The sequence below is a fragment of the Brassica napus genome, chromosome C7, assembly GCF_020379485.1.
Source record: "Brassica napus cultivar Da-Ae chromosome C7, Da-Ae, whole genome shotgun sequence".
NCBI classification, from domain to species: Eukaryota; Viridiplantae; Streptophyta; class Magnoliopsida; order Brassicales; family Brassicaceae; genus Brassica; species Brassica napus.
The window spans coordinates 9,871,154-9,883,755 of NC_063450.1; the positions used below are offsets into that span (position 1 = coordinate 9,871,154).

At 37.5% G+C, this 12,602-nt stretch overlaps 2 protein-coding genes and 1 pseudogene across 2 annotated transcripts; 2 read left to right on the top strand and 1 right to left on the bottom strand.

Annotated features, from left to right (window-relative positions):
* The first annotated feature begins 2,740 nt into the window (after positions 1-2,740).
* Positions 2,741-4,490, top strand: LOC106445617 (pentatricopeptide repeat-containing protein At2g15980). Its single transcript, XM_013887201.3, has one exon. It carries the CDS (start codon positions 2,741-2,743, stop codon positions 4,223-4,225), a length of 1,485 nt encoding a protein of 494 aa, XP_013742655.1. The 3' UTR covers positions 4,226-4,490.
* On the bottom strand, positions 4,279-5,406 carry LOC106445618 (cold-regulated 413 plasma membrane protein 1). Its single transcript, XM_013887202.3, has 4 exons — positions 5,128-5,406; positions 4,926-5,033; positions 4,785-4,855; positions 4,279-4,703 (listed from the first exon to the last, which is right to left on the bottom strand). The coding sequence occupies exons 1-4, from the start codon at positions 5,295-5,297 to the stop codon at positions 4,459-4,461; spliced, it is 594 nt and encodes a 197-aa protein (XP_013742656.1). The 5' UTR covers positions 5,298-5,406; the 3' UTR covers positions 4,279-4,458.
* A 6,120-nt stretch (positions 5,407-11,526) lies between these two features.
* Positions 11,527-12,225, top strand: LOC125589803 (annotated as a pseudogene).
* The last annotated feature ends 377 nt before the right edge of the window (positions 12,226-12,602 follow it).

The following is a 12,602-nucleotide window of genomic DNA, read 5'->3' on the forward strand; positions in this document are numbered from 1 at the left end:
CGACAAGTGACCTAATAAATGCGGAAAATATGAAAAGATAACAAAAAAAAAATTTATAGAAAAGGTAGATCTTATTTCGAATCCACGTAAGAGCGTTGTTACAAGAGATTATAAAAGCTTCGGCCGCAAGAGCTGTCAGCGAATTACCTAGTTCTAGCAACCTAAAACCTTAAACCTAGTTGAGTCGCAGCTCGATAACAGAAGAAGAAAAAGATACGGAAAAGGTTTTGATTGATTTCGGACTGAACCTTATGAAAGGCTGCCAACGTACCCCTTTTGAGGATTAAGCCAAACGTAGTTCGATTGAAAGAGTGAACCAAGAGATCGAACTGCCTGTGCGAGTTCGTCTGGTAATCGGGCTCCAGTCATAGAAACAGAACATGTCGAGAATAATGCCTAAAGTTTCTAAATGCAGAGAGTTCTAAGAGTAAAAGAATTGTCCTCTTGCCTCTTCAACCTCGACGTCCTTATATACTCCTCCTAGAGGCGGTTTGCTCTTTCCCATTCTGCACTTGGTCGAGTTTATCGCTTCGTGGAAATATTCCATTTTCTTTCGATATTCGTGTTTATCTTTGGAAACTTCACATTTATCCTCCGAACTTGACCTTTATCTTCTCCTGCATAACGAAAGATAAACCGTCGTAACGATTGGGCTTGATTTGTATAAAATTGTAAGTGGGCTCTTAACCGCGTTCTGGGCCCAGTCTGGCCATTTTCTGACTTAGGCATTTTTACGATTTTATAAAAAGAGTGCTTTCCAAACGACGTCGATTCCGAAGAATATTCAAATTCCTCATATAGCGTAGACAATTTGAGGTGTTCAGCTAACCGTTGTCATTTTATACGATCAATCTGAATGTTATTAGAGAGAACGAGTTCTTGCGGTTTTTAAATTGTAAAGTTCCAACGATGACTCCGATCGAGATGAAACAAGAGCAGGTTCGTTCTAATCCCGAAGGGGGGAACTGTGAGGACGTGATGAAGAAAGCACAATCGTTCCAGCTCGGACATCCGCCGAGCTGGACCGAACTGGTCGCATGTTCGATCCAGCTCGTCCATCCGCCGAGCAGGACTGGTTCAGCTTGGCGGATGGCCGAGCTGGTCGTGTTGTCGATCTCGCTAGGCCATCCGCCGAACTGGACTGGTCCAGCTCGGTGGATGGCCGAGTTGGTCGCGTGTTCGATCCAGCTCGGCCATCTGCCGAGCTGGACTGGTTCAGTTCGGCGGATGGCCGAGCTTGTCGTGTTGTCGATCCAGCTCGGCCATCCGCCGAACTGGATTGGTCCAGCTCGGCCATCCGCCGAACTGGATTGGTCCAGCTCGGCGGATGGCCGAGCTGGACAGTGTGCTCTGTCCACCCTTCAATAAAACGGGCCTAACTTATGCTATAATACATTTTAATTTACAAGTATATATTATGCCATTTAGTACAAAAAAAAAAATTTTAATTGAAAACAAATATTCAGACGGTCACAGGTCAAACTCTAGGAATAAACAATAATAGTGCGGAATAATATTTTTTAACAAAATTATTTTAATAGAAATTATAATTCCAATTTTTTAAATTTATTTTATTTATTTTAAGGGGTGCTAAAAATTTTGAATTAGAAAGATTTATGACCTAACTCTATATTGTTTTAGTATGAATAATTGAAATTTATATCATAAGTGTTTTATTAAAATTTTAATTTTACTTTTTTTTATAACTGGATAGTTTACTTTTCAATCTAAATTTATGAATAGAATGTGCAACTTTATTTTGTGATATACATTTTTGTTTGTGAAAAATAATTTAAAATATATACTACAAAGTTTTATGGAGTAAGATCAAACAAATATATGATTTTAAAAATTATGAAATTATCTGCAAAAATGGTAAAAGAATTAAAGGAAGAAAAAGACCTGCCATTATTTTTTTCAAAAAACCATAAACGCTTAAAAATATGGTTAATGTTAAAAATACTTACCATTAACAATGTAGAAATGCAGAGAGTAAGTGTCAGGCCTGGTACAACGCAAAAGATTCCATACCTATTCTTCCACATGCACAAATTGTTGAAGAAACACAGGCCTTAAGCTTGGATAATAGTTGTATGGTGGATGGTTCATGGACTTCCACGGATCAATTCAGCGGAATTGGATGGGTTTGGAAGGATAGCACGGGAAAAAACCAACTTATGGGGACACAGAACTGGCGTGAGACATCATTACACTCGGAACTGGAAGCGTTAAAATGAGCAATGGAGAGCATGCTTCACCATTCAACATGTTAAAGATTTGAGACAGATTGCAAGGACGTGATTGCAATGATAAAGGACCTCCAAGCATGGTCAAACTTATCAACTAAACTAGAGGTCATTCAAATTTTTCAGATGTGTTATTCGGACTTCAAGATCAGCTACTTGCTAAGAACGCATAATGAAATTGCTGATTTTCTAGCTAGGAATGTTCGTTCTTTTCTTAGATCTCTTTGCTTTATTGGTTGTTCTATTCCGGTCTGAATAACTAGAGTACCTCAATTTTGAGTCATAGAATAGCTGCCGGTCGAAAAAAAAAACAATGTAGAAAAAAAAATTTACGTATATAAAAATGAAAACACATACTCGATGCTTGCACGGGTCTAAGGTCTAGTAGATTTTAAAGTGGAATCTAGAACAAAAAATCTGAAATACTGGAACAAAACTGTACCCCAAAGCCATTCCTTCAAAAAAAGTTTGAAACATAACTAACTCACTTGAGAATGTCAAGCTCAACACTAAAACGGATCCTCCACCGGACCCTAAACACCAAACCCGACTCGACCCATTTCTCTTCAATCTCTCTCTTCACCACCGTTTCTTCTCCACCGTCCGATCCCTCAAACCCTACTTCTCCACCAGATCCACTCGTCACCGACGCCGTCTCAATCCTCACTCACCACCGCTCCAAATCCCGATGGTCCACTCTCCGATCACTCACCCCTTCCGGCTTCACTCCTTCTCAATTCTCCGACATCGCTCTCCGCCTCCGCAACAACGCGCACCTCTCTCTCCGCTTCTTCCTCTTCACCCGCCGCAACTCTCTCTGCTCCCACGACGTCGATTCCTGCTCAACTCTAATCCACATCCTCTCCCGATCTCGCCTCAAAAGCCACGCTCGCGACGTGCTCCGCCTCGCTCTCCGTATCCCCTCCTCCGAAGATCGCGTCCCGAGAGTGTTCCGCTCGTTGATCAAGAGTTACAATCGATGTGGCTCTGCGCCGTTCGTCTTCGATTTGCTGGTGAAATCGTGTCTCGACTCGAAAGAGATCGATGGTGCTGTGATGGTGATGAGGAAGTTGAAGTCTAGAGGAATCAATTTACAGATTAGTACTTGCAATGCTTTGATCTCAGAGGTCTCAAGGCGTAGAGATGCTTCCACTGGATATAAGCTATACAGAGAAGTGTTTGGATTAGATGAAGCTAAGAAGGTTAAGCCAAATGTTAACACTTTTAACTTGATGATGGTGAGTTTCTACAGAGAAGGTGAAACAGAGATGGTGGAGAGGATTTGGGGAGAAATGGAGGAAGTGGTTGGATGCTTTCCTAATGTTTATAGCTTTAGTGTTTTGATGGAGAACTATTGTTTTCGAGGTATGATGGTTGAAGCAGAGAGGGTGTGGGAAGAGATGAGGTTAAAAGGAGTGGTTCATGATGTTGTGGCTTACAACACTATGATTGGTGGCCTTTGTAGTAACTTAGAGGTTACTAAAGCCAAGAAGCTTTTTGAGGAGATGGGGTCGAAGGGACTAGAGTGTACTTCTTTAACTTATGATCATCTCGTTAGAGGGTATTGTAAAGTGAAGGATGTTGATTCGGCTATGGTTGTTTATAGGGAGATGGAAAGTAAGAGTTTTGTAGCAGAGGGTTTAACCATTGAAGGGTTAGTGGAAGGATTGTGTGATGGTAACAAAGAAAGAGTTGTTGAAGCCGCGGAGATCGTGAAGGAAGCGGTGAGGGAATCAGAGTTTTGTCCTAGTCGGAAATGTTATGAGTTGCTGATAAAGAGGTTGTGTGAAGAAGGGAAGATGGATAGATCGTTGAGCATTCAGGCTGAGATGGTTGGAAGAGGACTTAAACCTAGCCAAGAGACGTATAAAGCTTTTATTGACGGGTATGGAAGAGCAGGTGATGAAGAAACATCTTCATTGTTGGCTATAGAAATGGCTGAATCACTCAAGCTAAGAGATGAGGAAGAAGAAAGCTAGAATTTTGAGCTTTCTATGTATGTTGCAAATGACAAATCTCAACTCAATTCATATTGAACAAACACATCATTGACCATTCTTATTTCTGAAAGTCTCGACTTGTGAATAGGTCAAGAGGGTAAAACTAAAACAAGATTGGTTGACAAGTTATGAGGAGACAGTAATCATAAAAATCACTCTTGCATAAACACAAATGGGGAAAAGAAACAGAGAAGTTGTGAAATGATGTTTGCTTAAAAGATGATAGCCCAAACGGGGAAGACGACAAGAGCAATAATCCCAAGGGTGTTGGAGATGCCATTAGCTTTAGTGAATGCGTTTTTGAATCCACCAGAAGCTCTAATGTGTTCTTGAAGCAAGTAACCTCCAATTCCTAAGCATATAATCAAGCCAACCAAGTTGTCTCTGAATGTGTAGGCTATTAAATTCGGAGCCACCACAATGAGTAGGATCGCAGCAGCCGGTAACTCAAACCATTCTTACAAACAACAACAGAGAAAGTGTCAATCAGCAATGAGCTAGTGAAGAAGAATCAATTTTATTTAGAATGGTAACAAACCTCGGAAGTGTTTAGGAAAGAAGAGTTGTAGAACAACAGCTACAATCGCAATCCATTTACCAACTTCTCCTCTATGAAATTTAAGACATTATAAGTTAAAGACACATCTCAGAATAAATCGAAGTGTTGCATCTGGTTTACCTGAAAAGGCTAAAGATGACAGAAGGAAGGCTGAAGAAGATGTAAGGAATCAAAAGTGATGTGAGCATATTGGTCTTCCAGTTAGTTCGGTCCAAGACCAACAAGTATCTGCATTTCATTACATCACAAGATCAGCATAAAGAAACCAAGCAAGAGAGAGATAAGTGAGTAAAAGACAGAGAGAGAGAGAGGGAGAGGTTACATGGCTGCGACTGAAGCAATCCATTCGAGGATGGAAGTACCAAAGCCTAAACCAGTGAGCATGAAGGTGTGATTAGCAAGGTTCTTAGCAGCGGTAGCGAGCTCGTTGAGATCTGTTCCAAGCATGTTTTGAAGGGTTCCATGGTCACTCCTCATCGGCGTGAAAGTCATTTACTTCGCCGAAGAATACAGAGGAAGAAAAAAAGTTGGCGACTTTGAAAATTCGAGAGCAGAGAGAGAGAGAAGATGGGTGTGAAAGACTCGTGATTGGTGTAACAACATAATATAGAAGTGAATAGCTGTATACTTCCTCGCCACGTGGCACGTGAGATCTTTTTAGGAAATATTTTTAACTTATATAAATGTAGTATCGATCTTTTATATTTTTTTGTTCACAGTATTTTATACATTTATAGTATACTTTACTAACCCAATCGATGGCTGAGGAAGACAGTTGACACGTGTCGAGTTGTGACTTCTCCCACGTTACGATGGACCTTCTACGAGTGTGTAATTGGTGGACGTAAGCAACGCTGATTCGAGCCAGCTGTAATTTAATTATAGTGGAAGAATATCTTAGCATGGATAAATCATAAGATTAGGATGGTGAAACATAAGTCTGAGATATTTAATCTAATTTAATTGTAAAATTATATGTTTCGACCAGTTTTAAATGTAGTCAGTCAATAGTGAAACAAGAAAAGCGTATTTGCACTTGTGTGGTTTCGATTTCTATTATAATTTCGATTCATAAATTCTGTAACCAGAAAAATTTAAAATATACTTAAATATAAATTAATAAATATATAAATAAGATACTAATCCGTAGCCCCGGAAAAAAATCGAACCTCAATTATCAACGGTTGAGCGAAAATCGAAACATAGCGTAGTATAGACTTTCCAGATGGATTAAATTATTTATTTAGTATTTGATGTCGGCAGAAGATATTTTTGGTTTTGAACATTATTATTTGCCTTGTGCACTCACCAACTAAAGTTTGAATCGTTTCTTAGCATTGTGTTTGTTGGGATGTATCCACACATTTTTAGGCCATTCAGAAATTGTCGAGTAAAATTAATTTTTGCTTTAGTCACAAAGTCAAACTACACATATCATATGTGACATATGTATGCTAGGGAAGCTCTTTTTTTTTTCCACACAACACAAGGTACAATTAAGTCCATGCCTTGCTTTTAAATAAAAGAAGAATGTTCATGTGGATGTTATGGAACATTTGGACGAACATAATTAAGTTCATCTTTAAAAGAATTTCAATCCGGGCAAATGATATCGGACATGAGCTTCATGAATTTTACTGTTGGAAATGTACTAAAATCATTTGTACTTACTCTTAATAACGTTGTAACGTTGAGGTTCGACAATCGTATAATATTAGGTGGTTATAATGTTTTGGTAGAAACCGCTTATAATCTATGAATTGAGAATTCATTACTAATATTATATGATCCTACGGGGTCACACAACTAAGCAAACTGGATCATTTATGTATTAGGTTTTATACTAATTATTATATATGATATAATATATGTATATATATATATATTCACATACGTGATGTGAGTTTATAAAAGAGGTTAAAATTACTTTGAATTATATAATGATGGTCATTATTATTGGACGAAGTTAATAATGGGCCAAGCCCATAACAAACCTAATTGCAGTAGGTTACGTGCTTCACATATGTATATATACGAAAGTATGTTATGATATGTGGGTGGGTTTTTTTTACTTCTGGCCGAAACCTATTCATAAAGGCGAAGTGTTCATCAAGTTTTGAGATTTTATCTCAACGGTACTAGCATCCCGTCTTGATCCAGTTTGTATGTGTGTGGATACCAGTAGAAGCACGACGTTTGGAGTGCTAGAAATCTCGATTTGGTTTATTCATCATTCCGCTGCGAATAACCAGGTATATTCGAAACCTTAAGATCTAAATTTATTTAGTATTGACATGAGATTTTAGGCATATAAATTCATAGGTTCATTTATAAATAGTTATAAACCGGTATGAATTCCAACAGTGGTATCAGAGCCTACTTGTCTAATATTGAAATTGAATCTTATTTAGTTTATATATTGATATAAATAAATAATTTGTTATGATCGATCTTGTTAAATTGTTTAGTGATCATCGTAGTTGCTTAAGTTATAGGATTATAATATGATTGTAATCGTTTGTTTTGAAATTGTTTCAAATTTGTGGTATTTGAATTACACAAGCCAGATATCTGTGAACTGCATGTGTTGTTTGTTGCTTAACGCGTACATATTATAATGTGTTCATGCATGTTTAGTTGTTAAAAGTTAACACGTATTATTGTAATACATGAATGTGATTCTCAAACTGACATAATTCGCATTAGCAAATTAGGACACCGGTTGATTCAATATTAGTTCAACCGGTCAGTCTAATTGATTTGATCGTTTGATTAAATTTAATTAGATTAAATTCTAAAATCAAATATATAAATAATTAATTATTTTAATTAGATTAAAGTTAATTTAATTATTTATAATTCAATTAAATTACATATTAGATATGTATTAGTTGTATTTATCTTTTATATATGATATAAATTTTAAATATAAACTAAAATTGAATTAAAATTTGTTTCTCAATTAATATCAAGTACTTTTGATGTCTATCCAATTTTATCAACCATCAAGGCTCGTTTTGTTGTAAGATGGGCTTGCCAAAGCAAGGTGTATACAATTACATGAGTGAAGTGGATGGTAACGGTTACCATGTGAAACAAAATTGGTTTACTTGACTAGGCTATCAAAACGGTTTTGGGCTTAGAGACATAGGTTGGATAAGACCTAAGATGTTATCTGACAACCAAGAATTATATTGGATATAATTAGCAAAGTATTGCTTACCTAAATAGCTATACATTCGGGCGATGAGCCAATGCTCACTCGAATTTTAGTGAAATATGGATCTTGGATATTATATTCAGTTTGAGAAAAATAATTTGAATATAATATGAGTTTTTTTAATTGTTAAGATTTCTGTAATTCCTGAACATCATATTAATATTCGCTATTATTCTATTCCAGCAATGTTAACTCCTCACAACCCATTTTCATTCCAATATGCCCTTGAGAAGGACAAATTGAATGGATCAAATTTCCTCCAATGGTATCGAAACCCGAGAATTGTTCTCAAACAAGAGTTTAAACCCTACTTGGAAGATCTGGAAAAGAAAAAGACTTTTGAAACATCGTCTAAGGGTATTTATGTTATAGAAGTAAATGTTACTACTTCTGGTTCTACTTCTTGGGTATTAGATACCGGCTGTGGTGCTCATATTTGTACGAATATGAATGGCCTAAGCAACATTAGAATTTTGGAGAAAGATCAAGTGGACCTACGAGTGGGAAATGGAGCAAGAGTTGATGCATTAGACGTGAGAACATTTCATTTGTCTTTACCTTCAGGCTTGGTTTTAGAACTTAAGAATTGCTACTATGTACCTGCTATAAGTAGGAATATTATTTTCATTCCTTGTTTGGATTTGGAAGGATTTCGATTTTCAATCAAAAACAAGTGTTGTTCCTTTGATCGTAATGATATCTTTTATGGTAGCGGTCCATTAGAGAATGGACTTTATATTCTAGACCAAAGCGTGTCTGTCTATAATATCAATACCAAAAGATTCAAATCTAACGACACGAATCAGACTTTTCTTTGGCATTGTCGTTTGGGCCACATAAATGGGAAATGCATTCAAGAGCTTCATAGTGATGGACTTTTGAGCTCATTTGATTATGAATCATATATTTGATTATGAATCATATGAAAAATGTGAATCTTGTTTATTGGTTAAAATGGCTAAGGCTCATTTTACTGGACACAGTGAAAGAGCCGAAGACTTGTTGGAACTTATACATACTGATGTATGTGGACCAATGAGTATACATGCTAGAGGAAACTATCAGTACTTCATTACATTTACTGACGACTTCAGTAGATATGGTTATGTTTATCTAATGAAACATAAGTCTGAATCTTTTGAAAAGTTCAAAGAATTTCAGAAAGAAGTACAAAATCAGCTTGACAAGAAAATAAAAACTCTTCGATCTGATCGAAGTGGAGAATATTTGAGTCAAGCGTTTAATGATCATCTAAGAGAATGTGGAATTGTTACACAACTCACTCCTCCAGGAACACCACAATGGAATGGTGTGTCCGAAAGGAGAAATCAAACTTTATTAGATATGGTTCGATCTATGATGAGTCATGCAGATCTTCCACCATCCTTTTGGGGATACGCTCTAGAAACGTATGCGTTTACGCTGAATAGATGTCCATCAAAATCAGTTGAAAAGACTCCATATGAGATGTGGACTTGAAAGGTTCCAAATTTGTCTTTTCTAAAAATTTGGGGTTCTGATGCTTATGTCAAACGTATGTTTACAGATAAGCTTGGACCAAAATCTGATAAATGCTTATTCGTTGGTTATCCCAAAGAAACCAAAGGTTATTACTTTTACAACTCCACTGAGAACAAAGTGTTTGTTGCTCGTAGTGGCGTTTTTCTTGAGAGAGAGTTTCTTTCTAAGAAGAACAATAGGAGTAAAGTACAACTCGAAGAAGTTCGAAAAACACAGGAAAATGTTTCATCCTCTCAGGAAGATGATCAATTAGATTTACGAAGAGTCGTAGAATCTACACCTGTGGAACCTGAGGTACGTAGGTCCGAAAGGACACGTCACGAACCTGTTAGATATGGGGTTTGGGTGACAGATCATCATGATCTATTGATAATAGAGAGTGATGAACCTATATCCTTTGAGGAATCTATGATGGGCCCAGACTCCGATAAATGGCGAGAAGCCGCAGAATCCGAAATGGACTCCATTTCAGTAAACAAAGTGTGGACTTTGGTTGATTAACCTGATGGTGTTAAAACCATTGAGTGTAAATGGATTTTCAAGAAGAAAACTGACATGGATGGTAATATACGGATATACAAAGCTAGATTGGTGGCTAAAGGTTACAAACAAATTCATGGTATTGACTATGATGAAACCTATTCACCAGTTGCAATGCTTAAGTCCATTCAGATTCTCCTAGCAATTGCTGCTCATTATGACTATCAGATTTGGCAAATGGATGTGAAAACAGCTTTCCTTAATGGAAATCTCGAAGAGCATGTGTACATGACACAACCTGAAGGTTTCACAGTCCCTGGAAGTGCTGGGAAAGTATGCAAGCTTCAACGTTCCATTTATGGTTTGAAGCAAGCATCTCGTAGCTGGAATCTTCGTTTTAATGAGAATATCAAAGAGTTTGATTTCATTAGAAATGAAGAAGAGCCTTGCGTTTACAAGAAGACTAGTGGGAGCGCAGTTGTTTTCTTAGTGTTGTATGTAGACGACATACTTCTCATTGGATATGACGTTTCTATGCTTAATTTTGTAAAGACTTGGCTTGGAGGTTGTTTCTCAATGAAAGACATGGGAGAAGCTGCATATATTCTTGGAATAAGAATCTATAGAGATAGATTAAATAAGACTATTGGATTATGTCAAGATACTTATATCGATAAGGTTTTGCATAGATTCAAGATACATGATTCCAAGAAAGGCTTCTTGCCGATGTCCCATGGCATAACTCTCAACAAGACTCAGTGTCCGTCGACACATGATGAGCGAGAGCGCATGAGTAGAATCCCATATGCTTCTGCTCTAGGATCTATCATGTATGCCATGCTCTGTACTCGTCCAGATGTCGCATGTGCTTTGAGCATGACGAGTCGATACTAGTCTGATCCAGGTGAAAGTCACTGGACAGCAGTCAAGACTATCCTCAAGTATTTGAGAAATACTAAGGATAAGTTCTCGGTCTATGGAGGAAGTGATGAACTTGGAATAAGAATCTATAGAGATAGATTAAATAAGACTATTGGATTATGTCAAGATACTTATATCGATAAGGTTTTGCATAGATTCAAGATACATGATTCCAAGAAAGGCTTCTTGCCGATGTCCCATGGCATAACTCTCAACAAGACTCAGTGTCCGTCGACACATGATGAGCGAGAGCGCATGAGTAGAATCCCATATGCTTCTGCTCTAGGATCTATCATGTATGCCATGCTCTGTACTCGTCCAGATGTCGCATGTGCTTTGAGCATGACGAGTCGATACTAGTCTGATCCAGGTGAAAGTCACTGGACAGCAGTCAAGACTATCCTCAAGTATTTGAGAAATACTAAGGATAAGTTCTTGGTCTATGGAGGAAGTGATGAACTTGGAATAAGAATCTATAGAGATAGATTAAATAAGACTATTGGATTATGTCAAGATACTTATATCAATAAGGTTTTGCATAGATTCAAGATACATGATTCCAAGAAAGGCTTCTTGCCGATGTCCCATGGCATAACTCTCAACAAGACTCAGTGTCCGTCGACACATGATGAGCGAGAGCGCATGAGTAGAATCCCATATGCTTCTGCTCTAGGATCTATCATGTATGCCATGCTCTGTACTCGTCCAGATGTCGCATGTGCTTTGAGCATGACGAGTCGATACTAGTCTGATCCAGGTGAAAGTCACTGGACAGCAGTCAAGACTATCCTCAAGTATTTGAGAAATACTAAGGATAAGTTCTTGGTCTATGGAGGAAGTGATGAACTTGTTGTGAGTGGTTACACTGATGCCAGCTTTCAGACGGACAAAGATGATTTCCTATCACAATCTGGTTTCATCTTTTGTCTTAATGGAGGAGCAGTGAGTTGGAAGAGTTCCAAGCAAAGCACCGTAGCAGACTCAACAACTGAAGCTGAATACATCGCTGCTTTTGAAGCAGCAAAGGAATCTATTTGGATTCGGAAGTTCATTGCTGAACTAGGTGTGGTTCCGAGTATTTCTAACCCAGTGGATCTTTATTGTGACAACAATGGAGCCATCGCACAGGCAAAGGAACCTAGATCCCACCAAAAATCCAAACACATTCAAAGGAGATATCATCTCATTCGTGATATCGTCGATAGAGGAGATGTGAAGATTAGCAGAGTCTCAACGGATGCAAATGTTGCTGATCCATTGACTAAACCTCTTCCATGATCTAAGCATGAGAGTCATACTACTGCTATAGGCATAAAGTTTCTTAAGATGTGATCTTGATTCTAGTGGGAGACTTTTCTTTTATGATATGATGTTCAGGTTTACATACATTTGGTTATGTTTTTAAATTAATAAAATTGTTTCAGATTTATTTTATTATTGGATAATTAAATAAAAGTTCCAAAATAATTTATATCATTCTTATAGGTCATCAAGTACGTGACTTGATCATGAAACCCTATAGGTGAGAGATGTTATAAATTATTGAGGTCCCTAGTTAAGGTTGTTAACTTGGGACATTAATAACTGAGAATGACTAGTATGTGAGGTGATTGATGACTGAATTTCATGGAGTCATTCAATATGTGGTATTGAAG